Source organism: Lutra lutra, chromosome 1, assembly GCF_902655055.1.
Source record: "Lutra lutra chromosome 1, mLutLut1.2, whole genome shotgun sequence".
Lineage (NCBI taxonomy): Eukaryota > Metazoa > Chordata > Mammalia > Carnivora > Mustelidae > Lutra > Lutra lutra.
In genome coordinates this window covers 5,893,341-5,921,221 of record NC_062278.1, presented here as the reverse complement: position 1 = coordinate 5,921,221, position 27,881 = coordinate 5,893,341, and the positions used below count along the sequence as shown (strand labels likewise).

At 41.3% G+C, this 27,881-nt stretch overlaps 1 protein-coding gene across 11 annotated transcripts in view; it reads right to left on the bottom strand.

Annotated features, from left to right (window-relative positions):
* The window catches only part of LCA5L (lebercilin LCA5 like), a 39,902-nt gene that overhangs the window by 11,555 nt on the left and 466 nt on the right, over positions 1-27,881 (bottom strand). For 2 of the 11 annotated variants that reach the window (XM_047719829.1, XM_047719832.1), the window contains exons 2-7: positions 27,172-27,237; positions 18,889-19,044; positions 8,335-8,675; positions 7,589-7,726; positions 3,484-3,998; positions 1,424-1,561 (exon numbers count right to left, since the gene is read on the bottom strand). In XM_047719829.1, coding sequence (XP_047575785.1) covers positions 1,424-1,561; positions 3,484-3,998; positions 7,589-7,726; positions 8,335-8,665 — 1,122 coding nt within the window. In that variant the 5' untranslated portion in view covers positions 8,666-8,675; positions 18,889-19,044; positions 27,172-27,237. Of the gene's footprint in view, positions 1-1,423; positions 1,562-3,483; positions 3,999-7,588; positions 7,727-8,334; positions 8,676-18,888; positions 19,045-22,001; positions 22,080-27,171; positions 27,868-27,881 lie in introns of those variants that run through there. The other 9 variants (XM_047719844.1, XM_047719847.1, XM_047719836.1 and 6 more) reach the window with 8 other exon arrangements.

The following is a 27,881-nucleotide window of genomic DNA, read 5'->3' as shown; positions in this document are numbered from 1 at the left end:
TGCACTACCTCATTTGGGAGCTGTGGAAGACTGACGCCTAGAAATGGAGCAGAGTCTAGAATTGGTGTTGGATGACTTTGAAAATGAATTTCTGGGCGCCTGGGTGACTCAGTTGGTTGTGTCTGCTTTCGCTCAGGTCATGATCCCAGAGTCCTGGGATCGAGTCCCACATTGGGCTCCCTGCTTGGCAGGGAGTCTGCTACTCCCTCTGCCCCACTGCCCCGATCATGCTCGCCATCTCCCTCTCTCTCTCCTGCCCAGAAATAAATAAAATCTTTTTAAAAAAAGGAAAAGAGAAGAAAATGAGTTTCAAAGTACAGAAACAGAAATTTTGATCTTTGGGACTATGCTCTCCCAAACTCAGGTATTAATGATTTACATTAATATGGCAGACTGCATTTTTCTAAAATTGGTTCAGCAGTATTTCTGATCCCATTTCTGGTCCCATGCTCTTCCAGAACCTGGTGACTCCCTATCAAGAATCCATTGCTCCTCCTCTTGTACTGCCTTGACAAAGGGAATGAGGTGGAAGAGATGCTATGTGACTGGTTCTCTTTCTGTCTATATCTCTGCACTCTTCTCCTTGGAACCTAGCTGCCATGTTGTGAGGAAGCCCACACCACATGTGGGTGGTTCTGGCCAACACCCCAGTTATGATCTCAGCTGTCAGTTCGCACCAACTGCAGACATATGTGTGAGACTTCAGAGAATTCCAGCCCCCGTCTTTGAACCACCTTATCTGCTGTCAAGAGTGGCAGAGATGAGCTCGTTCCAGCAAGCCCTGCCCAGATTGTGGATTCGTGAACAGAATTAATATTCTCATTTCTTACACCACTAAATTGTGGAGTAATATGTTATGCAGCCATAGTGACCGAGGCAGTCAGGACACTTAAAACATCTTTAAAGTTTCTATTCCTTTTCTCCTTGGGTCATTACCAGGGATGACCATGAATCATAAAAGGCAATGTCATTTTTCCAGATGAAACAGAACTGGTTTGCAAACATTTCCAAGAGAGACTTTAAAATAAATCTGTGGGCCACTAAAATTACTCACCATATTTTAATGATGAAAGGTAATTAAAAAAAAAACTTAGTTTGGCTTCCATTAAAATGATAGCAAAACAAAATAATGTTAATTCATGTGATGGAATGAGAATGTTAATAGGGTTTTGTTAGTGAATAGCTCAGAGATTTAATTTTTCTCCCTACTGCACACATTCACCAGGCTGGAAACTCATCCGAGTAATTTCAGATCTTCTATCTGTTCGTATGATTGTAGGGACATAAAGCTAATTTGAGAAATAGATCCTTTTTTTTTTTTTTTTTTTAGCTTCTTAACGTTAAATAATTTAAAGAATAGTTCTGATATTTTGGGGAAGGAAAATTTCACAAATTTTCTTACATTTTGTTTTAAAAGAAGTACCTTAAGTTTTTGTTGAAGGTGTTTTATTTCCATTTGCAGGGTCTTTGTAGCTACTTGAGCTGCTACCGTCTTCCGGGTCTCAATGGCCAGCTGCCGATTAAAAGCTCTATTGTTCAACCTCAGTTGTTTTTCCAAGCTCTGAAAACAGTATATATTTCAACTCTTCTGTCACCAATGAAGTATTGTTTAAAAAAAACTTCAATTGTAATGGCAGTAATTGCATTAATGAGAAGTGTGAATTTTTAACACAATTTTAGTACATGCCATATATTAGAACTAAATGTAACCACACACACAGACACAAAAGCCAAAAAACTGTAGATCCCAATTCTAGAGAATCAATATATTTTGAACCTAATGTTTTTTTACACTGTGGAATTTGATCTAAAAATACAAACAACCTTTGAACATTTCTTGAAAACGAATAAATATAACCAATGCCATCTTTAAAACTCAGCCCAAGTGGCTGGGCTCATATGGAGGAGACCTGCTAGTGTGGCAGGTGAACTCAGGAGCTCTGTCAAGCTTCAGCTGCTGGAGGGCAGGCGTGAGGGCTCAAGTCTCGGCTGACTGACCCTGGAAGCTCCTGCAGAGACTCACCCCAGCCCCTCAAAGAGGAAGGAATTCTAAGACCAGGAGATCTCTGCTGGCACCACGGCCATTGGCACTCAGGGCTTACCGGTTTGTGGGCACCTCCTCTCCATCCTCTCCAGCATGATAATTTTATTGCAGAACTCTTTGGTCTGGACTTTGACAAGGGCTTGGCCAAAAGGCCTTTTCTTTCTTTTTCCCCCCATTATAGTATTAATACTTTCTCATTAAAGAAAAGTGGGCAATATGGTTAGCTAGAAGGATGAAATAATTTTTAATTCCAGTCCCCAAACTATTAACATTAAAAAAAATACTACATGTTTTGGCTCATAAGCATTTTCTCCAACCACCAAATGCCCTACAACCAAACAAAATTTCTCATATGACCAAGTGCATCTGATAAGAAGATAGTTCTTGATAGTTCTTGAATTCTTTTTGATTTTGGTTACAGACCAAAGTACAGACATAAAACATGACATACAGACATAAAACATGAACTACTTAACATATATATGTAAAAATATGTAGATGAGATAAAAATACATTTATTTTTCCATGACGGACACGTGCTAAGATGGGTCCAATATTACTTAGAAGGTCAAATAATAGAACTTTGGATAATGAATTACATGACTGAAAATGAGGCTGCTCATTTTATGGGAGAAAATTCTCTTTAAAAGTAGAGGAAGATTTTTACCAAAGGGGAAATTACCGATAAGAAAGTACATGAAATGAACTTGATGTGTTCTTATTTCAAGTTCATAAGAAAATTGGCCTCTTACCATCACATAATGAGGTATTAAATAGTGAATTTTTAAAATTTATGTCTGTCCAGAGAGACCAAGGACTAACATAACATTGGCAGAATTCTCAGTAGAATCAGAGTGTTCTCCCTTATGGTGCAGTCCCTGAGCCTTTGATGACCATGTGCCTTCAGGAAGATCAAACCATTCATGTCAATGATTGTAGTTCCTTTCCCCTCCCTTTTCCCAGGAGCATTATCCGGGAAACACTTCTGTTTCGAACATACCAACGATGTTGGCGGTAGTGAGAAGACAACTGGCCAGGGAATATGAGGGATGGGAGAGATGCAGGGGGCAGGCTTTTAGGAAAGTAGGCTTTTAATAAACAATTTAAAGTAGAAGGTTAGCTTCTAAGAGGTTTCACCCAGCCCAACCCAACCCAACCCAAACCAACCCAACCCAATAACCTTTCCAGCACACCAACAAGCTTAGAGAATGGTCATTTCCAGACAAACGAGCCCGGCTGCAGAATGAGCTCACTAGACCACAGAACGAACATCTCCCCTTGCCCCTGGCCCCGACCCCCTCCTTAGACAGCATCACTGGTGTGGCCTGCCAGCAAAGCAGCTAGTAATACTTCACTGCACAGGCATAAGCGTGATGCACGTACACCCTCTCCATGTCCATTTTGGGACATTACAATTTCTAGGCCTCTGAAATACGGACCTGTATTTTTTTGTCATTTGCCTCCGTTTTTGTTGTAAGAACAGATAGTCTTTGAGTAAGTTCCTCTCTCTCTGCAAGGTTTTTGTCTTCAGAAAGCTTCTGCAGGGCCTGCAAGGCGTCTTTAGTCTTGAGCAGCTCACTGTCAGCTTCTCGGAGTTTCCGAGATGCACTTCTTCCCTTTACCTGGGATTTCCTAAGTAGCTGCCTCAAATTTTTGACTTCATTCTGATGTTTTGCCATAATTTGAGGTAGATTATTTTGTGAATTCTCATATTTCCCTATAGCTTTCAAGTGCCTAAGCTGAAGCTGTTTCAAAAACTGGTTTTCTAGGACTGTGACTTCCAACTTACGATGGATATCCCCTACTTCGTTTTTTAGCTCTTTAATCTTATGAAGCCTTGCTGACAGTATGCGGTGAGTCATAGCGTCTCTTCTTTGGGTAATCATATTGTTTTGGGAATGTAAATGTGGTGCATTCCAGGTGTGCTTTTTTTCAACTGAGATTTCCTTGTGGCCTGTGTGAGCAGACAATCCAGTTTGTTACTAGTAATATGCATACGGACGCAGATATACATGTTTGTGCCCCCCTCCCCCACCCCTCACCTGTGCACGCGTACACAGGCAAACTAGAGGGGGAAAGAACACATGTAATGGCTAGCCATGCTCCAGGGCAGGGATTTCATATGCAGGATACCTCATACCTCACTCAGGGTCAGCAGGAGTCTATTTGACAGCTGAAGACTGTAAGTCATTTGTCCAAGGTTCCATAACCACAAAGACACACAGCATGGATTGAAAACCAGGTCTTCTTTGATTGGAAAACTTATGCTTATTTCTATTATTAAAGCTATACTAAAAGCCATAATAATAGATATCATTTACTAAGGGCTTACCATGTGTTAAGCATTGAACTAAATGCTTTATGTAGATTTTCTGATATAACCCTTCCGATAATATGTTATAAGGCAATTCAAGAATAACCTTAGAGTCCAGTGTTACATATGACGATCTCATATTAAAAAAAAAACCCCAGAAAGCCACTGAGCTGCTTAGAGGAATCGTATGGATTTTCCATCTCTCAGTAAGTCCAACATAGACAATTTCCCCCGTTACTTTGGACTGGACTTAAAAGGAAGTAGTTAGTTGGCTTGTATTTAGAAGTCTATTTTAAACAAAATGTATCTAAATAATATTACACCCAACTTCTAAGCACCAACCTTATATAACTGCACTGAGTATGTCAAATGTATACGTAATGTCACTGTGTTATTATTCCCTTTTAAAGATGAACAAACCGATGCTTTGTGAAGTCACTTACCGGTGGGCACACAGCTAGGGAGTGGGGAGACAGGGAACCCAGGTCCCATATGTACGTGCATTCGTATGACACTTATGTACATATATGTGCACACTGCCTGTGTATGTGTGTGTGTATGTGTATTATTATATCCACATTCTGAGAGAGACTGAAACTAGATTCTAGGATCCAAAAAAAAACATGGTCTTCATCCCGGAGAGAGAAAGCACTCAATGGCCAATGTCACTCGAGTCCGAACATTAAGCTATTAGCCCGAGTGTGCACACATCATCTGAGACTCAGCTTAACATGTTTGGTATGGGTGGCGGGAAGGGGGTTCTGCCTGCGATGGAAGTGAGCCAGCAGAAACTGAGGATGCTTTCAGGGATAAAGCATTTCAATCGTGACTATGACAGACTACATGGGTGACAACGATCATAGTATCTGCATCATATCTATAATCGATGGACTGTCTTTACAACTATCGTCCCACTGGGAATGATTTCGTAAGGGCTCTGGTTGGATGTTTGAATATTTTGGAATAGGTTTTTGAGTACACTGAATATTGGAAAGCGGAGGGCTGACTCTAGGACACCTACGAGGACACCAGGCAATTTAATACCTTGGGTGCTGGCTAGGGGAGCCCCAGACCCAGGCAATGTGGGTTGGGCTGGATTACAACAGGGGTGTCAGGTCCTACATGTTCTACTTGGAAGCCTGACTCCCAGCTTAGAATATTTTACGCTCTTGGGTGGTGTGACCTGGTGGAAAGAGGGATTTCCCTGACTAGAAGGATGACAGGTGGTGGGTTCTGTGGGCAGTGGAGACTTCTGTCCGGGTCTTATGCTACACTCACATGATGGAAGGGCAGAGTCAGAAGGAGTGGGTGCCTGGGACGAATCTTTGTGGCCCTGGGAGCACTGGTCAAGGCCCCAGGAGGAAATGTGCATATGGAGTATGGGTGCTTTGAAAACAGGAAGTATCAGCCTGGACAAGGAGCACATAAGTGATGAGAATGAAGGACCAGAAACCCTTCTCTGCTGTTCTCATCTGTGTAAGGCTACCCACCCTCCCTCCATCCCCCAAACCTGCCCGAGATTGCATTTTCTGCCTACCTTAGTGGGTGTTTGGGGGAGGATGAACCAGACTTGTCTCCTTCAGAAGGTAAATACACCACTTGTGTTTGAGTGATATAGAATAAATTCATACTATACATATTATGCATATTTGTATACTAATTAAGGTTATGGAAAGTTGAAACAGGGTTTAGTCCTTAATGATTTTGTATCTCATTACACTAACCTACACATGTAAGAATGACAAAATTTACAATTTCTTTTTTGTTCTTAAGTTAACGTGTAGTGTATTATTAATTTCAGGGTAGAATTTAGTGATTCATCAGTTGCATACAACACCCAGTGCTCATTCCATCACGTGCCCTCCTTAGTGCCCATCCCCCAGTTACCCCATCCCCCCCACTTCCCCTCCAGCAACCCTCAGTTTGTTTGCTAGAGTTAAGTATCTCTTACAATTTCTATTTCATTTCATACAATGACGCAGATTTGGCCTAACGATTAAACTACTCTTAATGAAGGGCCCCAATTTATGACCAGGTATCTTGCATAAAACACTCAATAAATAATTGTGGAATAAATGAGGAAACAATTTTTAGAAGTTAAGTCATCAGGCACTTAGAACCCAAAGTTCAGTTCCTATGGAAATAGTTTTATGTTAACTGCCTTTCATGCAGCCCCACAAAAGTGCAGAATCGATACAAAATGTAGTATATAGAGCCATGACCCCTGTCATAAAACCATGGGGCCAGACTGTTTCTGAATTATTATTATTATTATTATTATTCTGGTGCATGTACAGTGTTTTCCATAGTACTCCCTGTAGGGTTGGGGACAGCAGACTTTAATCAAAGAATATTCTTGTGAAATAGAGGACTCTTCACACTAAGTGAAATGAATAAAGCTCAGTCTCATGTTAGTTCAAATCAGGTTTTTGTTGCCGAATCAGTTTGGGTGCCACAGGTATAGAAAATGTTTGATTTTCAGAGTTTTATAAATTACAAATGTGGATAAGGGATTATAACCATGGAGTCTACCCACGATGTGGGTTCTATTGTGATAATCTCTTCCAAATGCCACAAACAGACTTCCTTTGATAGAGTCCTAGGTGAGAGAAGGAACTGGACCTTTCATGTCCTACCGCAGGCCTGGCCCATGAGTGTAAGGCTCCCACCTCTCTGGGAAAGGGGCTTTTAGCTTTTTGAGGATCTGGTAGAAGCTCATGGGTCCTTCTCCCTAGAAAAATTTACAAATGTAAATAGACACAAAAAAATGCAAAGATTTTCATGGGACTCACAGACATGGGTCTTAGATTAGAAGAAGGGGACCTGATGATGATTCAGAAGTAGCACAGGGAGTCCTAGGCACACCTGGTCACAGGAGGCTGGGGGTGGGAGATACGGGGTAAAGGTGACGGTAGGTGTGTTCCACATACAGCATTACATTCTAACGTATTTTCCGGTTGTTGACTGATGGCAGTTCTGGTGATCACAGTGGAAGAGCATTTCAGCTATTTCTCTATTAGGGGTATTTATAAGCCCAGGATTGTTTAAAATGGAAGGGAGTCATCACGGTCCAGGCAGGGAGGCAGGGAATGAGGTTAGGGATATCACAAGGCTCCTTCCAGTTTGGACAGTTAGGAATGGATGGTGTCAGTACTCTGACAGTCTGCGAGGGAATGACATTATCAACAGCCTTTGGAACCACCCCTGTCAAAGGATGACCTTTGCCTCACCGGACTTGAAGCCCATCTTCTTGGGGTGTTGAAACAGGTTTTTACATTTCATTGGCAATTCAAACATTGGTTCTTCAGCTGAGATGAAAGGCAAGAAGCCAGTGAGATCCAAGTATCTGTAACGAGGCCACCTGTTAACTAAAAATGGAACCAGCCTCACTAGTGGGCTCCAGGAGGGTAAGATGGGCAAGAGGGCTAGGCTTAACATTTTCAGCCTAACTTCCTGCTGTCTTGTTATGATTCTTAATTTCTCTATTTCCTAATTCCTTCTATAAAAGTTCACTTATACAGACACATTTAAAATACGGGAGGACAATAAAACGGAATGTGGTCTACTTAAAATACTAGAGCATTTGAGTGAAATCAGTCAAGCAGAGAGAGTCAATGATCATACGGTTTCACTTATTTGTGGAGCATAACAAATAGCATGGAGGACAAGGGGAGATGGAGAGGAGAAGGGAGTTGAGGGAAATTGGAAGGGGAGGTGAACCATGAGAGACTATGGACTCTGAAAAACGATCTGAGAATTTTGAAGGCGTGGGGGGTGGGAGGTTGGGGGCACCAGGTGGTGGGTATTGTAGAGGGCACGGACTGCATGGAGCACTGGGTGTGGTGCAAAAATAATGAATACTGTTATGCTGAAAAAATAAAAAATTAATAAAATAGGCAAAAAAATACTAGAGCATTAAATAAAAATGTCATTAGAAACAGAAATTTGGTCTTACTTGGAAAATACTGCTTCTTACCTTTAGATTGGGAGATTTTAGAGATGTACTTTTTCTTCTCGTCCTTTTCCTCTTTTATCATGGGTTTCTCTAAATAATTTCTATTAAGAGCAGTTTCTGAACATTCAGAGAGAAAGTCTTCTGAGTAATCACAGCGAGAACTTAAACTTCTGCATGAACACTGGGACCTGCTATAGTCAACACTCCTATCAGAGGCGTGTCCGGGACTGCCACTGGGACAGTCACCTGTGCCCGGGCTGCCCCCGCACTCAGCGGCCAGCCTACCAGGTCCTAATGCCGCACCGGGGAGCTGCTGGTCTATGTCTGTTTCTGCTGGACCAGGCAGAGACATAGTAAACAACCTGACAGAAGAAAAGTATTTTTAGATTTATAGCTGCTGACATTAAAATGAACATATGCCTTATTATACTTAACTATAAATGGAGGACTAGGAAAAGGAAACAATACATTCCTTTCAAGTTATTTTCTGGAAAAATCTCAGTTTGGCTTTTATGTTTTCTCCACGTAAGATATAAGATTTATGAGACCAAACTTTGGTGAGATTATGCTCACAGGTCATGGAAGATAAAGTTTATATCAGAGAACAACAATGACAACAATTTATGAATTACTGAATTACATCCTCGTTCTCTAAGAATGCTGACATTTTTTTTTGCCTTGAAGAAAATGACAGTACTTGGTAGGTGTGGGTGGCTGGTATGAAGTGCAAGACTGAGGAAAGCCAGACATATTTGTGGAGATGCACACACTTTTATTTATTAGTGATGAAATTACACTTTTGAGATTAAACATATAATATAGAATACAACTAATGAATCTAGTAGTTCTCTAGAGCTCACATTCATTCTAAATATAAGAGTAATAGTGAGTCCCAGGGATGTACACTTGATCCATAATTATAAGGCTTTTTTACATTTTAATTTAAAAAAATTTGCATTCCTTTCTGTGCTTTATTTAGACTATTATAACATGAAAATAACTTCCCTGATTATATGTTACATGATGACAGAAGGAAGTCAGAAAAACATGCTGATTTGCATGGACAAATCATCCAAGTATCGGAGGTTTTTTGAAGACAACCTACTCACAGAAAGTTCACATTTGTTTAATAACGAACTGCCTATATTTGCAGCTACATAAAGACTGGACTTTTACAAATAATGGATTTGGAAAAATCAAAACTGAGTTTGTCTATTATAAACTTAACTATTCAGTGTGAAAAAAAAATCTTACTTAGGAATTAAGTAAGAATAAAGTAAAGCAGACTTCAAAGAAATGTGTTTAAAAACTGAAGATGGAAATGAAATTTGATGAAGTGATCCTAGTTTCTCATCAGAGACAAAAGATCCCACATAGTCCAAAGTCCTTATAACTGAAGACCATGGTGGAGTAACTTAATTTAATTAAGACCTAGACAGAGTCTCTTTTATTTTGGGTGGATTTGATTCAAATTGAGTACCGTACAAGGTGATTTAAACACAGTAGTTCTTCAGGAATGTTTAGGTCATGAAAGTTTTAGTTCAGTAAATTACTCCCCCAAGCAACTTTCACACACTGTTTCAGAGTCCATGTAGCTAAATTAAATCTTCGGCACTTTGTTCTTGGCACCCTGCTTAATTAACATTCAGTGAAAAATAGATTACTGCATTTCACTTCCACTTTATTTTTAAATTCTTGGTTTAGAGCCTAGGCAGTAGTATTGAACTTGACTGAGCTGAGCCATTTGTGTGACAGACAAGGCCGGATGACAGGGTCTCTCACACAAGCTCTCCTACATGTGCCCCACAAGATCAGCAATACTTCCTTCCTTTCTGATTGAAGGGTCCTGGGAGAGCCGGCAGCCCACAGTCAAATGCATACTCCCCAAGAACACAAATTTCACAGGAAAGTTGCTCTCTGAGGTGCAGTGAATCCAGCTCCGAGATCGCTCAGGACAGCTGCTGCACGTAGCTTCTCATATAGCCCTGAGCCACGGTAATTTAGAAAGAGTGATTCCAACATATGCAAACTTTTTTTTTTGTTTTTTTGTTTTTTTTGTTAAGTAATTTCTCTATGCCCAACGTGGGGCTCGAACTCACAACCCTGAGATCAAGAGTAGCACGCTCCACTGACTGAGGCAGCCTGGCGCCCTTGCACACGGACTTTGGATACTGTTGATAAGCAAGCCCTGAGTTATCTGAAGTGAGAATTTAAAATGGAGACAATATGAAATCAAACAAGAAGGACCCCGTGGGCCCTCCAGAAGGCTGGCTTTAGTTACACGCCAGATGGCTCCGCGGCCCTCTGCAATGTCGTTGCACTAAGGCACAGTAATGCCACCAGGGGATGTTGGATCAACGCACTTGAAACAAAGGAACTCAGCTCCCAGGGGCTTTACAAGGGTTACTTTCTTTTCACTTAATATCCTCAATTCTTCTGTTTTATCAAAAAAGCAAAAGAGAAATTAGCTGCCATCAGACCCTTCCCAAAAGGGATCTAACGTCCTCTCTACTAAGAGTTTTTTGGTTTTTTTTCCGTAAATCAGTTTCTGCCTCTTTCTGCCTTGGCTTGACTCTCAAACTTTCTCCTTGTCTCATGGAATACAGGAGGCGGTTCACCATCTCCCCACGACAGAAATCTTAGCCCCAATAATCCTACTAACATTAGTACTGTTCTTAATCTTTCACAAGTGTTTTTACTTCCCACAAGCTGCGTTCACATCAGCTACTCCTGGCCATGTGAAGGGGACAGGTTCAGACCACGTGAAGAGGACACGCTCAGACGGGTGAAACAGTTGTTCATGTTTTCCCCCTTCAAGGTCAGGAATTTTTTCATTAAGCATCACAACAGCAAACACCACACATCCTAAGGCAAAGAATCAATCTTTCCAGACCCATTCTGCTGTGTAACAGTGGACAGAGGCACAGGCAAAGATCCTCACTTTTGAACATTTGCAAATGGTTAAGAGACCAAGATGTTGGTGTACGAGATTCCAAAGATCCAAAAATGTTCCCTTTTGGCCCTCATAGCCTTGCCTGTCCTTGTCCCTGGGAGGAGTTCTTCCTCACCCCTCCTTGCTCATGACTTTAGCTCCAAACTTCCTCCCCCCATCCATCCTGATAAATCCACATCACTGCGAGAAGCTGATTTGTGAGAAGAATTTTTGACCAGTTGTTCTTGGCTGACTTCCCCTTCTAAAGCCTTATAAAAATTCCCTCCTCCTTCCTTGTAACACACCTCTGAGAAAGCCATCCCAGTATCACAGGATACAGGCTTAATTCAAGACTGTGTTTCATTTACAGTCACAAATTGTTCAATAGCTACAGGAGTGGGAGTGTGACAATCAAAGGTGACAATACGAAGGAATACCAGCGTGGGTTCAAACCCGAGTCTGTCAATTAGTTAAGTGACCGTGGCCATCTACACAACATGATAATAGCACGATTCCATGGGGTTATTATAGGGAGAAATGAGACAGTGTTTGTAAATACCCATCACGGTACCCGTCATGTAGTTCACAATCAACAAATACTAGTTCCCTCTTGGACAAGTAATTCTGGGACAAATGCGGGGACTCTCCAGGGCACTGCCTGTGTCTTTATGTGAGAGATGCAAACACGAGTCAGTCTATTTCCCCATCGACTATTTTGCTGGGAACAATTGCTTGACTAATGCCATTTGACTGAAAGCTCCCTGAAGACAGAGGCTGTCTTGTTCCTGGTGTAACTTCAGGCCTAGCAGAGTGCTGCCACACGATCCTTACTTGTAAATGCTTGAATAATGATCACCGCCATCCCTGCGTTAGGCTCTGCGCCAGCACAGAGGTAAGAGCTCACATACGGTAGATTACTTCATCATGAGGACAGTCCTGTGTGATGGGTACTAGTAACCCTGTCTTACAGATGAGCGCACCGAGGCTCAGAAATAACCTGTCCAAGGTCACAAAGCTCGAGTTGGGAGAACTGAGTTTTGAATCCAGGTCTGTAGGCCTTGAAAGTTTTTTCACTTACACCATGCTACGTGACCCCAAATGGACATCATTTCACCCAACTTATGTATCACTGTAACCTTAAAATGTTCTATTATTTCAAACCCTGTGACAGGCCTATGGGAAAAACTCGCTATTCAGCTTTTCCTGTTTTACCTATAGTGTTGAGTCCCAAATCTGAGACTATATTGAAAATTATCACTCATCCCGTAATCTTTCAGTGCAACTCACTTAGAATCTGACATGACAGGAACAGGGAGATGATGAATGGAAGGTTAGGGTGCTGGAGTATTTTTTTCCATTTTTGGATTAGAATGTTGAGGTTTGACGATGTGCTTATACTCCACTCCATCTACATTAAAAAAAATATATTCCCTCTGAATCACATGCTTCCAGAGGGCTAAAATGAGTTTTGATGCCCCATGTCTGATGTAGCAGAGAGCTAGCCATCCTGGTCTCTCTGTTTAATAAACACTGATATCACAGGGGAAAAAAAGGAAAAAATTCTAATGGAAATCCACTGGAGCCAAATAAGCCTTAATATCGCTAAACAACCTCACACTTAAAACAATTCTACCAGATTAAAATGTACTCTAATGGAAGGCTTTATAGGTTTAGCTGTAAAAAAGAAGGTGCATCTGAAGAATTATTGCCCTCCTCATTTAGAACTGAAAGAACCATAAGCCTCTCTCAATGGCTGAATTGTCCCACTGCACACTATCTCCTGTGAGTCTCTATTTTGCAAGGTCTCTATGGCTTGGAGACTGAATTGTAGCTCCTTTAACACGCTTGAAAAAATAATCTCATACAATTAAAAATGTCCCAATGAGAAGATGCCATATTAGCAAAATTGTCTATTAATATTTCCTGCTCATTAATGCAATAGGTATAGTTTTCATGGGATGCAAAATGTGGTCTTATTATAGATAAATCTTTTTGTGTGTGTGTGGGATGGGTGGATAGAAAATTCTTCATTGTCACCAATTATCTAGTGGATATACTGTCAGTTTTTTTTTAAGATTATTTATTTGACAGAGAGAGAGCAAGTGAGCACATAAGCAGGGGGTGCGGCAGGCAGAGGCAGAGGGAAAGGGAAAAGCAGGCTCCCCAAGGAGAAGGGAACCCGACATGGGGCTCGATCCCAGGACCCCAGGACCATGACCTGAGCTGAAGGCAGATGCCTAACCAACTGAGCCACCCAGGTGCCCCTTTAATACATTCCTATAGTACATGGTATGAGGCACAGTCTACTGTTGGTCACTATTACAACCTAATCTATTTCACTGATAAAAAACATTAAGTAACTTCAAATTACTGGGTTCATTGATCTACACTGCCTCATAATTAAAAAGACACAAATACTTTATGTAGTAAAAGGGACTTTGCATTGATCAGGAGATTACCTATGTGGGCCTGATGTAAACACAAACTATGATTTCAATACATATCTGTAAGATGTTTTAGAATTTACTAAACTTAAAAGTTGTCATAGGGGCGCCTGGGTGGCTCAGTGGGTTAAAGCCTCTGCCTTCAGCTCAGGTCATGATCCCGGGGTCCTGGGATCGAGCCCCACATCGGGCTCTCTGCTCAGCGGGGGGCCTGCTTCCTCCTCTCTCTGTCTCTCTGCCTGCTTGTAATCTCTGTCAAATAAATAAATAAAATCTTTAAAAAAAAAAGTTGTCATAAATGCTTTTTATAGTGCTATGTTCTTTTGAGACAGTGTTTCCAACCTAGTGAAGTCACAATGTGGAATTTACTAGGACTTATTAATTTCAGTGTTATTAATATCAGCTTTTAGGTAAACTTATGTACTTCCTTCTGCCATAATAAATAGAAAGATAACTGTTCTTAGTATTAATAGTAGTCTTGGACAAAAACACATCGTAAGAAAAATGGGGACCAGATGGTTTCATATTAAGCATTTCAGTAGCAATGGTACGAGCACTTGAATGAGTTTATTAGGTGATTCACTAACATTTAAATGATCATTTTTAATGCATCCAATGGGTCAACATAGTTGCCATACTGACAGCATATATTTCATAAGAAAACTAAATCATAGGTCATTTGGATACAATTTTTTAAATCTTTTATTGCATATATAGAAATACAGTATGCAAATGACATGTGATAAACTGCACATATTTGAAGTGTCCGATTTGATCGTTATAGACACATGCATATACTTGGGAGATGAACACCAACATCCAGAGAGTCGACACATCCACTGTCTCCAGAAGTTTCCCTCGGCCCCCATGTCATTCCTCTCCCCTGATGCTCCCTGCTCCCCACCTTTACCTCAGACAACCACTGACTATATTTTGTCCCCTTACGTTTGCATTTCCCACAGTTTTATATGAATGGAATCATACAGTCTGCACTTCTATTTGGTTTGCATTCTTTAACTTGGCATCATTATTTTGAGATTCATCCAAGTTACTAGGTATATCAAGAGTTCATTTTTTTTTTAAAGTGCTGAGTACTATCCGATTGTGTGACTTATACCACAATTTGTTTGCTCATCATCTGCTGATGGACCTTTCTGCTCTCTTCATTGTTTTCCTATTACAAATAAAATTGCTATGAACATTGATACACAAGTCTTACATATGGACATAGGATTTCTTTCCTTTGGGGTGAATACCCTGGAATGGAATGACTGGAGCATATGGTAGGTGTACGTTTAACTTTTTAAGAAACTGCCAAACTGTTTTCCAAAGAGGCTGTACCATTTTGCATTCCCCTCAGCAGTGTCTAAGAGTTCCTGCTGTTCCACATCGCTGCTGACACTCGATATGGTCACTCTTTTTAAAAACCTAATAGGTCTGTTTAGTGATATCCCATGTGATTTTCATTTTCATTTCCCAAATGACTAATCATATTGAACATCTTTTCATGAGTTTATTTCCCATCCTAACATCTTCCTTTTCTCAGGGGTGGATGGAATGCCTGCTCAAATCTTTTGTCTGTTTTTCGATTGCATTGCTTGTTTTTTTACCATTGACTTTTCGGAGCTCTTTTATAATCTGGACACGAAGTCTTTTATTAGATGTACATTTGCAAATATTTTCTCTCAAACTGTGGCTTGTGTTTTCATTCCCTTAAAAGTTTCTGACGATGTTTTTAATTTTGATGAAGCCCAACTGCCAATTTGTTCTTATGAATGATCCTTCTGGTGTTACAGCTAAGAAACTTTTACATAACTGGAGGGCACAAAGATTTTCTCCCAGAAATTTAATAGTTTTGCTTTACTTTGATCCATCTTGAGTTAATTATGATGGATCAGAAATTGATGAAAGTTCATATTTTTAAAATAAGGACATCAATTTTTCTAGCACCATTTCTTGAAAAGACCAGCTCTTTCCCACCGAACTGCGTCTGCATCTTTATAACTGAGATGTCCGTACACGGGTCTATTTCTGTGCTCTCTCTTCTGCTCTGCTCCTCTAGCTCTCTACCTTTACACCAATACAACACTGTTCTGGCTGCTACAGCTTTATAATTAATCTTGAAATGTGAGAGCATTTGTCCTCCAACTCTGTCCTTTGTTCTCCAAGTTGTTTGGCTATTTTATTCAGGTCCTCTGAGCTTCCATGGGGATGTTAGAATCAGCTTGTCAATTCTTTCAAAAAGTCTAATGGGATTGTTACTGGGATCATGTTGAGTTGATAGATAAATTCACAGAGGACAAATAACTTGACAAAATTGAGTCTTCTGTCCATGGTCAAGCCATACCTCTGTTTGTTAGGCCATCTTTAATTCCTCTCAGCAATGTTTTGTCATTTTTGGTACATAGATCTTTTACATCTTTTTTTTTCAGATTTATCCCTAAATATTTTCATATTTTTAAAAAGATTTTTATTTATTTATTTGAGAGAGAGAGAGCAAGCATGAGTGGGGAGGAGAAGCAGAGGGAGAAGCAGACTCCCACTGAGTGGGGAGCCCCTTGTGGGGCTCAATCCCAGGACCCTGAGATCATGACCTGAGCTGAAGGCAGAGGCTTAACCAACCGAGCCACCCAGGTCCCCCAATATTTCATGTTTTGGATGATAGCTGTTATTATACTGGTATTGTTAAGTAGTACTATCTTTTAATTTCAATTTCCAATTATTTGCTGCTAGTACACAGAAATACAATTGATATTTGCATATTGATGTTGCATTGTGTAACCTTGTTTATTGGTTCTAGTAGCTTTTTAATAGATTCTATCACAGATAATGATGTTATCTGTAAATAGAGTTGAATTCTCCTTTCCTAACATGGGTCCTTTTATTTCTTTTTCTTGCCTGATTAGTTGGCAGAATCTCCAGTAAAATGTTGGTTACAAGTGTTGGTAAGAGTTGATGTTTTTGTCTTGTTTTGGATCTGAGAAGGAAAGGGTCCTGTCTTTCACCATTAAGTGTGATGTTACTGTAGGTTTTCCTTTATCAGACTGAGGAAGTTCCCTTCTATTCATTATTTATCTAGGGAAGTAAGGCAAATCTTGAGGGGAAAAATGGGAAGGGAGAAGTTATCAGGAGAGAGAGGGAAGAGATAAAGGGGAGAAGCAGAGAGAGTCAGGGAATGAGAGAAGTCCATTTGGGGCTCCTGCTGAAAGCCTAAGGAATATCCACCTGCAAACCCTTTTTCCACCCAGGTTCAGGCAGTGGACATCTGCCTTGTACAGTACAAGCAGGAACTATATGTTAGAACAAATAAGTTGTGCTTTAATTTCCCAAACCAGTTCTATTCCTGAATCCTTCTCTTAAGAATCACTTCAAGCTCGTTAGATTCAGTTTGTACAGTATTGGCTTAGGAAAAGGTGGTCAGGCACATCTGGAAGACTGGAAGTCCACTTCACTGGTTATCAGGACCCTTCCTGTTGTCATGATAATGATCACCTAACTGTGGACATTCATTCAGGGGGGAAACCATCAGGTGATTCTTCCACATTGTCACTTTTCCACCCTAGGGAGTACTGGAGCATTCCAGTGCCCCCAGTGATGAAGAAGGGGTCATCACATACCATTCTGAGGCTATCTTTGAAATGTACTCGGTGTGGATGGTAGTTTCTTTTTTTTTTTTTTTAATTTTTTTATTTATTTGACAGACAGAGATCACAAGTAGGCAGAGAGGCAGACAGAGAGAGAGGGAAGCAGGCTCCCCGCCGAGCAGAGAGCCCGACGCGGGGCTCGATCCCAGGACCCCGGGACCACGACCCGAGTTGAAGGCAGAGGCTTTAACCCACTGAGCCACCCAGGTGCCCCTGGATGGTAGTTTCTAAGATGGCCCCCACTGATTCCCACTTTCTGATATTCATGTCCTTGTGTAATCCCCGCCCCTTGAGTGTGACTCAGATGTCCCGCCCTCCCTCCCTCCCTCTTTCTTTCCTTTCCCTCCCTTCCAATTTTATTTATTGGAGAGAGGAGAGAGAGAGAGAGAGAGAAAACATGAACAGGGGGAGGGGCAGAGGGAGAGGGAGGTGCAGAGGGAGAGGGAGAAGCAGACTCCCTGCTGAGCAGGGACACTGAGGTGGGGCTCAATTCCAGGACCCTGGGATCACGATGTGAGCCGAAGGCAGCTGCTTAACCAACTGAGCCACCCAGGCGCCCCAAAGAACATTTATTTAGTGTCTACCAGGCACTGGCGTTATGAAGAAAGCAAACCTCTGCCCTCAAGAATTTAAAAATAAGTAGTTAGTAATTATGTTATTAGTGCTTACTATAGAGTGAGCAGACTAGTTTTTTTTTTTTTTTATTATCTTGACAGAGAAAGAGAGATCACAAGTAGGCAGAGAGGCAGGCAGAGAGAGAGAGAGGAGGAAGCAGGCTTCATGCTGAGCAGAGAGCCCGATGCGGGGCTCGATCCCAGGACCCTGGGATCATGACCTGAGCCGAAGGCAGAGGCTTAACCCACTGAGCCACCCAGGCGCCCCCAGACTAGTTTTTGATATACCAGTTTATGGTGTTGTATAGTTCAGATTTTGGCAACATTTATATTTTGAACACTGACTAGTGTTTACAGTAGACAGTGCCTGTTTGACTACCGTTGAAGCATAATTGCACTGTTTCTATCATAACAGGGTTTACAGTGGTTTCTTTGTTGTTATGACTCATGACTACAACCCACAATTAAAAACACCGTTTAAATTGAAAAAATGTAATCCAGCTGATGATATGCTTTTCTGGAATGCACTGCGAAAAGGGATGGCTGCCCAGCAGAACAATACATTCATATATCATGTTCGTTTAGTTATAGAATTAGAAAGAAGAATGTTTGGGGTGCCTGGGTGGCTCAGTCGGTTAAGTCTCTGCCTTCAGCTCAGGTCAAGATCTCAGGGTCCTGGGATGGAGCCCCGCATCAGGCTCTCCACTCAGCGGGGAGCCTGCTTCCCTCTCTCTCTCTGCCTGCCTCTCTACTTGTGATCTCTCTCTCTGTCAAATAAATAAATAAAATCTTAAAAAAAAAGAAAGAAGAATGTTCAAGATCAAGATATACATTTGAATCATTCTGAAACTATGCTTTTGTGTCATTGTTTTCAATTCTGCTTTTTCACAAAAGCAGACCAAAAAATATGCTAAAATGTTTTAAAATGAATTAATACATACCTGCTGTCCTCTATCAAACGTTCCTAAGATGTATGAAGATCAACTGTATGTTCTGAGCTGAGGGTTCTTCACACTGTAGTATTTATGAGGTTTCCAGGGCAGTATTTTTTGACATGTTTTGGTCTCTTTTTAAGGAAAGAATATATTTAAAAAAACCTAGAATATTACGAAAGGAAAATGTCAAGATCTCACAAATGAACATTTATATAGAAGAATGTTAAACATTTTGAATCAGAATTAATTGATATACACTCATTTGTTTAGGGATTGCTGTATACTTCAACACTGCTGTTTCCTTTCCCACTTTATTTTTCCCTATAGCACATCTCATACGATCTAATACATATTACAGTTATTTAGCTTATCTCCTGCCTGACTGCCCCACTGAATTGTGTGTTTCATGACTGCAGCCTTTTGACTGTTTTGTCTACTGCTCAGTGCCCAGAAGAGTTCCCAGGAAATAGTAGGTGTTCAATAAACATTGATTAAATAAATTAACGGTCAGGCTGCTTCTATGCTTAATTCCTATCTCTGTATCTATTACTCCTGACAAAGTTTTCATGACTCCTGACCCAACTTAAGATGCCCTAAGTACCCTAAATAAATGCTTTCCCAACATGATAAACAAATACACATCTCAAACTTAAAAGCTAGCTTCATGCTTTATAGTAAAACATTAACTGATGTTGCTAAGAGGATTAAGATAAAGATGCCCACTATTACTTCTGTTAGTGAATACTGTTTTGGAGGTGCTAGACAATAAATTAGATGTGAGGAAGAAATAAGAGGAATAAACACTTGAAAAGAAATGGCAAATTATTATCATGTGCAGATGGCATGACTGTATATTTACAAAACCGTATAAAACACTGTAACATAAAGAGCATTCAATAAAAACTACAGTTTTATAGTTATTAAGTGGACACAAAAATCAATCTTTTCTGTATGCAAATGAAAATGACTCAGAAAATAGATAAAAATATCCTACTTACTGTATCAGCTAAGAATCTGAAAGTATCTGATACAGGTTTAATACAAATAATATAGAGAAAACTTTAAAACCACTGAAAGAAATAAAAGATTTATATAAGTAGAAAGATGTATGGTATTCTTACATAAGGACCCAAATGATAAAGTTGTAAATTCTCCCTACTTTAATCTACATAATCAAAATACTCCTAATAAAATGCCAAGAGTAATTTTTTTTGAAATTTGACAAAATGACACTACATTCTTATGGAAAAATAAATATGGGAGAGTCCAAAGGATTTTGAACAAGAATGACTGGGAGGGATGACCTCTGTCAGACGCAGAGACAGAAGCCCAGATGCTAAAACAGCCTGCTTGTAGTGCTTGAAGAAACAGAGCCATGTGCCAGAATAGAGTTCCCAGACAGAAGCACATACGTAGTGAAATCTAGTATAAGATAAAGGTGGAGAAAAGAGGACATTTAATAAATGATGGGGGAGGGGATAGGCCAGACATCTGGAAACCAAACCCAAGGCAAATTCTTACTGCATTCCTTACACTAAAGTAAGTAACAGATGGAGTGAAAATGTAAATGTTAGAAACAAATAAACCATCAAAGGACGTAATAAAAGCAGGTGCACAGAACCTTAAAGCTTCTGTACAACAACAACAACAACAACAACAACAAATCAAAGTGGAAGGCACATGAGAAAATGGGAAAACTATTTTTAAGACATATGACAAAGAGCTAATTTCCTTAATTTACAAAGAAGTGTAATAATAATGCATTAGTAAAATGGGGAAAGTATATGAACACATTACAGAGCAAGCACAATATGGAAACACAGACACCCAAGGAATATATAAAAAGATGTTCAATTAATTAATGAAATGCAATGAAAACTATTAGATTCCAGTTTGATCCATCAGAATGGCAAAAATTAAAGGGTTGGATAATATATCATTATGACTATGATTAATAATAATACTGCTAATGCACAGTGTAAAACATAAAAGAATGAGATGCACCTCTGCATGTACGGTATGTAAAAAACCCTAAGAGATGTTCATTTCTTTTCTTTATAGAGATTTACTTATTTTGGAGAAAGAGAGAGACAGAGTGAGGAGGGTTCAGGCAGAGGGAGAAGAGAGAATCCCAAGCAGACTCCATGAAGAGAGCAGAGTCCAACACGGGACTTGATCCCAGGACCCTGAGATCATGACCTGAGCTGAAACTAAGCTGGATGCTTAACTGACTGCGCCACCCAGGTGCCCTGAGATGTTCATTTTCTAATCAGTATCTGTAGGTTGCCCATCACCTGCCATGAAAGGAGTTAAAATCCTGTTTTTAAGATATAAGACTTGCATTTGGTACCATGTAGGTCTGAATAAGGCAACTAGGCCAGCCTAAGGATGTCCTAATCCCCAGAACCTGTGGATCTCTTGACCTTGTGGCCAGAACTTTTTTGTATAGTAAAAAGGACTTTGCAGTGATCAGATGAAGGGCCTTGAGGTGGGGAGATTACCCATGTGGGCCTGATGTAAACACAAGGGCCTACGGGGGTGGGGACCCCAAAAGAGCTGGTCAGAAGATGCAGTATGATGTAGGAAGCAGAGTCAGAAAAAAAAGACACTTTGCTGCGGGCTTTGAAGACAGAGGAAGGGGTTGCAGGCCACCTATAGGCTTCTCTAGAAGCTGGAAAAGGCCAGGGAATGGATTCACCGCTGGAGCCTCCAGAAGGAACCACCCCTGCTGACACCTTAATTTTGGCCCCATAAGACTCATTTCAGACTTCTGATCCCCAGAACTGTAAGAGAATAGATTTGTGTTGTTTTAAGCCACTGAGTTTGTGTTTGTTACAGCAGACACAGGAGACTAATACAGATTATCAGCAAAAACATCACGAACCAAAATGGGACTAAGAGCAGGCTATTAGAATATAAATCAAATGCACTATTACAAATTTCAAAAAGTCAGAGAGGAGGGGGAGTTCAAATGTTTTCGGAAAGTAACTTAATGCTCCCCAAAACCTTCTTGCCTAAGCTTGCCCAGGCTACATCCAGGAAAAACATGACCAACTCTTTGGAATTGGTGGGATTGCTGGTTTTGGAAAAACTAATTGGAGAAGACAGCAGACTCTCACCAGCATTCAGGATGGACATTTTGAAAAAGCAAGAGGGCTGACCTTGTGCAGAGGCTTTGGTGCAGGTGGGCCTGGAGGCTGAGAAAGCAAAAATGTAGGGGGTGGGGGAGGGGAGTGGGGGGAGATGGTGGAGAAGACGTGGAAAGAGGCTGAAAGCCAGCTGGCAAGGTCGGGAAATTAACTACACAGAAGAAGTGAATTGAGGAAATATATTTAGAATTATGGAGGCCAAGTTTATTTCCACCTGCAAGAGTTTTACTTACACGGAAAAAAAAAAAAAACAACCCAAAACTTACACCCCTGAGTTGAATAAGAATAGTGGGTTAAAAATACATACACATGGACAGAAACAGTTATAGATCTATGTGTACATGTGTATGTATTTTTCCTAACTCTGCTCCCTGAGGGCCTCGAAGCAATGGTCCCCCAGTAACAATGAGCACACTGAGCACCAAACTCTACTAAAACAACATTCTCCATTAAGAAGAATCAGGTTCCTAGGAGGAATGTGTAACTCCAGGCCTGGGATAAGGGAAGTCCAAGAGAAGGCTGATATGTGTTAAAGGACACAGAAGCCAGCTTAACAAAGTTCTCACTGGTCAAATATAGGACAATTTGAGCATCAAAATAAATGAAGATACAAGATGACAACCTACTAAAATAAAGTAGGAATCTGGGAGTCCATCCTGATATAATGAATAACTAAATGGATGAGGAAAGAAGAGAAAGCTCTTCCTTATGGTAGGATGACAACTAACAAGCGAACAAGGAGTGGTGGGAATAGAGGCGACAATTTGACAACTATCACAGAGATAACTGAGATAGGCAGGAGTTGTCAATGGATGTTAAAGGCCAGTAAATGTCAGACTGATAAGGAACAGAATTTGGCATCCTACTAATCAAAGAGAAAGGGAAAGATGGTGACCTTGTAGAGAAACCTGCCAGATACCACTCTGACCTGGTCATCAAGGTTCACACTCCCTGTGATGGGACAGGTAGACAGCACATACCTCCCCATGCCTGAGAAGGGCACAGGGTGATTTTAGTGGTCTTCCTGCCAGGAACATGGCCACAGTCAGGTCATGAGAAATCAGCGGCCAGATCCAGGTTGAGGGTCTTCCTATAGTACAAAGGAAGGTCTGAGCCCTTTTTAACAAACCTCTTTAACACAGACACTTTGACACAAAATTAAGCAGAGTATTAAATGAATAGAAAAGCTCTTCCTGTAGCTTATAAAAATAGTATCATATTGGTAAGACGATGACCTATCTTAAGGGCTTTCAAAAACACTATTTCAAGAAGTACACCCACTTTTAAGATTATGTGTTCTAACTTTTTGCTTCAGAAATTTGGTCATTCTAATAGTGAAGAAGGGAAGTTTAAGAATTAACACTGCTTACCGCACTACTGGGTATTTACCCTAGAGACACAAATGTAGTGATCTGAAGGGGTGCGTGCACCCTAATGTTTATAGCAGCAATGTCCACAATAACCACACTATGAAAAGAGCCTAAATGTCCATCAACAGATGAATGGATAAAGACGTCTCTCTCTCTCTCTCTCTCTCACACACACACACACACACACACACACACACAGGAATACTACACAACCATCAAAAATGAAATCTTGTCATTTGCAGTGACGTGGATGGAACTAGAGGGTATTATGCTAAGCAAAATAAGTCAATCAGAGAAAGACAAGTGTCATATGACCTCACTGACATGAGGAATTTGAGAAACAAGACAGAGGATCATAGGGGAAAAATGAAACAAGATGAAACCAGAGAGGGAGACAAACAATAAGAGACTCTTAATCTCAGGAAGCAAACTGAGGGTTGCTGGAGGCAAAGGGAGGGTGGGAGGGATGGGGTGGCTGGTTGATGGAATTGGAGGGCATGTGCTATGGTAAGTGCTATGAATTGTTAAGACTGATGAATCACAGACCTGTACCCCTGAAACAAATAATATATGTTAATTTAAAAAAAAGAATTAATACTGCTTAAGAGGAAAGGGAGTTTGCTATAAAAGGCAAAAAAAAAAAAAAGGCACATGTAGCCAGATGCGTGAGTTAGTGTCAGCTCTTCCAGCACAGCGAGCTGTTTGGCCTCAAACTGTTCAATGTCTGAAGTTAGTTAACTGTGCCCAGTAACTTCTAAAGGCCGTCCAACACAAAAACCCATGAATTAAATATACCTATATATACATATATCAAAGTTCAAGTTTTATTTGATAATATGAAAATGTGCCATGTTCTATGTTAGGGTGGTTAGAGCCATGTGATGTAGGTTTGGTCGTTTAACAACTTGATATATTTTACTTATTTTCAACAAAAACCTTGAATTCATTACCAGACTGAGTTTTCTAAAGAACTGCCTTGAGGATGAGAAAGGAGAAACTGTGCCTCTCTACTTCTGCCAAGTGGAGGCAAGTGCAACATACCACGTGACTCTCAAAAAAACCAAATGAGTTTAGGGCTAAATTTCTAGAAGTGTGCATTTCAGCTCCCCCTCCTGGCCACTGCCACATTTCTTTCTAATTTTCAGTGTTGACTGGATTTATATAAAAAAATATATATATATATATTTTTTTTAATTAAAAAATATATATTTTTTTAAATTAAAAAAATATATTTTTTGACTTGATATTTTTTCCTAGAATTTTATTCTAATAAATTGTACTAAAATACCCTACATTTATCATACACATTAATTTGTTCATTTCATTCATTCTTTCAACACATATTTGAGAGCTTTCTAAGTGCCAGCAACCATATGAGGTATGAGGGGATGTCATGAATACAAACACTTCTCTTTTCATGGAGCTTATATGCTGTTAATAAAATAATCACAATAGTGACTGTTCTAAGCGTTTTAGAGGAAAGAGATACAATTCTGTGAACATAGAACAAAAAACCTGACCTAGATGGCGACCTTGGAAGTTCTATGGAAGGGCCATCTGAGCAGAGATATGACAGGTAAGTGGGAACTAACCACACAAAAAGGAATGGAGGGGAGGAAGGAAGTATACTGCGGATGGAGAGAGGACAGTTCCAAGGCCTGGTGGGTAGATGAGGCCCACGTGGCTGGGTCCCAGGGGTTGCCGATGAGTCTCCAGAGGTAGGTGGAGGTGAGCAGCTGCGGTGCCACAGGATGCAGGTTTATGATTTGGGTCATCACTCCAAGAGCAACGGGGAGCTGGCAGTGAGCAAAAGGGGCAGGCTGGGGAAGAGATAATATAATTTGTTCTGCTTCATGAAGGTTACTTGGGTTGCAGTGTGGAGAACAGAATAAAGAAAAACCAAAGGAGAGGATTTCAGAAGGCTGCAGAACCAAGGTGGCAGCTTGGACTAAGGTGCCAGTGGCAATTAAGAGAAGTGAAAGATGCACAGGGGACAATGTCACCAGGGCTCAGTGACGCGCTGGATGCTGGGGTGAGGGAAAAGGTTTAGGAGGAATCCTTGCTGCCAGTGGAAGAGGTCCCAGTTGGGATGGGTGGTGGGAGACTTGTTTTCTGCACACGGAGTTGGTGTCTGAGGTATTAAGAGGCAAGGCCATTCTGCTAGTTGTACATATGCTTCAGCTCAGAAAGGAGGGTCAAGCTGGAGAGATAAAGTTGGGAGTCCAGAGTATAAAGGTGGTGGGCATGGATTTGTGCTTCATGTCAGAGTAAGAGGGGCATAGAGAGAGAACGGATGAGAACTGGGCTTTGAGGAACTGCAATATAAAGGGGCCCAGAAAAGGAGAGCAAGCCAGCATAGTAGCAGGAAAAGCAGAAAGAGGCAGGGTAGATGGGGGCTCAGAAGCCAAGGGAAGACAGCGTTTTAAGAGATGGGAGCAGCGTGGCCAAATTTAAATGTTGTGAGAGATTGAGCAAGAGAAGCCCTGGAAATGTCTGATCAGTGATTTTTGTTTTAGTATAGAAATGAGGGTGGAAGGCAGACTACAGGGGGTTAAGGGATGACACATAAGACATGGATGCATGTGGAGGACAAGGGGAGATGGAGAGGAGAAGGGAGTTGAGGGAAATTGGAAGGGGAGGTGAACCATGAGAGACTATGGACTCTGAAAAATGATCTGAGAATTTTGAAGGGGTAGGGGGTGGGAGGTTGGGGGCACCAGGTGGTGGGTATTGTAGAGGGCACGGATTGCATGGAGCACTGGGTGTGGTGCAAAAATAATGAATATTGTTATGCTGAAAAAATAAAAAATTAAAAAAATATATCATTGCTACACAACTAAAAAAAAAAAAAAGACATGGATGCATGGAAGATGGCAATTCTTTAAAAAAAAAGTTTGCCTGTCAAAGGGAATGAGAGATTGAGCATTGGCTGGAAAATGAAGGGAGACTTTTCTTCCTCTTCCTTTTGTGATGGGACAAAAGAGTATGTTTAAAAGCCAAGGTAAAGAGCCAGTTGAGATGGAACAGGTGACTGCTGATAGCGAAAGCGTAAGGTTTTTGACAAGTGGGTGGGGATGAGATGGGGGGATAACATGGTATGGCTGTAGGTAAAGCTGGCAGTTGTGGTAGCTGGGGCTTGAGCAGATTCCCATCAGACGGCTTTAGTTCCTCTAGGAAGTGACTGCATGAGGGTAAGGTGTGAGATCAAATCTGAGCAAAGTGGAGGTTTGTGATTTGCAAGTTTATAAACAGCCCCTCTGCAAGTTGCAGCGATCCTACCATGCTACTTTGGTTAGTTGGGGCTCCGCTTGATGGAAAAAGAAAAAATGGGAGCTGGTGGTTTGTGACTGGCAGGGTACAGGTGTGTGCGGGCCATTAGCTCCCTGAGGACAAAGACCCTGCATCATTCTGGGACTGACTAACTGGAGTACCGGCGCCCAGACACTCCCTGTCAAATTGACCAACACTGGGCTGATCACCTGCTCCATTACAATTTTCTTCTTTTGGTGCTTCTCTAGAAAACCAAAAACCAAAGAGTAGGGAGTAGACAGAACCTAAATTCCTACATGTCTTCTTTTTCTCACTTGGACGGAGGCTCTGGATTCTTTTACTCTTCTGTATGGTTTTAAAAGGTCTTGTCAAAGTTCTATGCAGGGACACAGTCATACGCCCAAGAAAGCTAAGGGGCATCTTTCCATGTTTAGCTTGTTAACACCCCCACATTTAGGTAGCTTCGGCTACCTGTTTAAAAGCTGCAATCTTCAACATACATACTAAAAATTATCTTTATCTGTGTAAACTACGGAACACATATCCTTACAAGGAAACCTGATTCACTGGCAACGACAGAGAAAGGGAACAGAGTCAGAGTGTCCACATTCCAATCAGCCGGCTACTGAAGCAATCCGGGTGGGAGCTGACGGTGGCCTGGACCGGGGTGAGGGGTGGGGGCTGGCGGCAAAGTGGGACTGTGCATCGATCCAGGGTGTGACGTGAAGGATGTGCTGACAGACTGAATGTGGGGAGGGAGGAAAACGGGAGTCAAGGAGGACCTCAAGGCCTAGACAACCGGGGAGAGCGGCTTCCGGGACGGGGTGGGTCGAAGTGTGGCAAGCACGGGTTGGCGGGAATGTCAGGACGTGCCTCAGACACCCACGTGTTGAGAAGGTCAGGCTGCTGAGACCCCGGGTCTGAGGTTCTGGGAGGGGGTCGGGGCTGGAGGCACACGTCTCGGGCTCGTGGGCACTCGGACGGGTTCTGAGCCTGTGAGGCTGGACGAATTCACGCAGGGAGCGGGTGCAGACACAAGGGCTCCGGGCTGCGCAGCAGAGGAACGCTGGCCTTAAGTCACCTGTTGGCACCAGGTGGCAGGAAATGATACACCGCGGAAACGTCAAGGAATTCACCTTTTCTCGGGCTGGGGATAAGGACACGTCACGCTAAGGTTGGAAGGGAAAAAGCAAAGCGAAGCTAAAGCGGG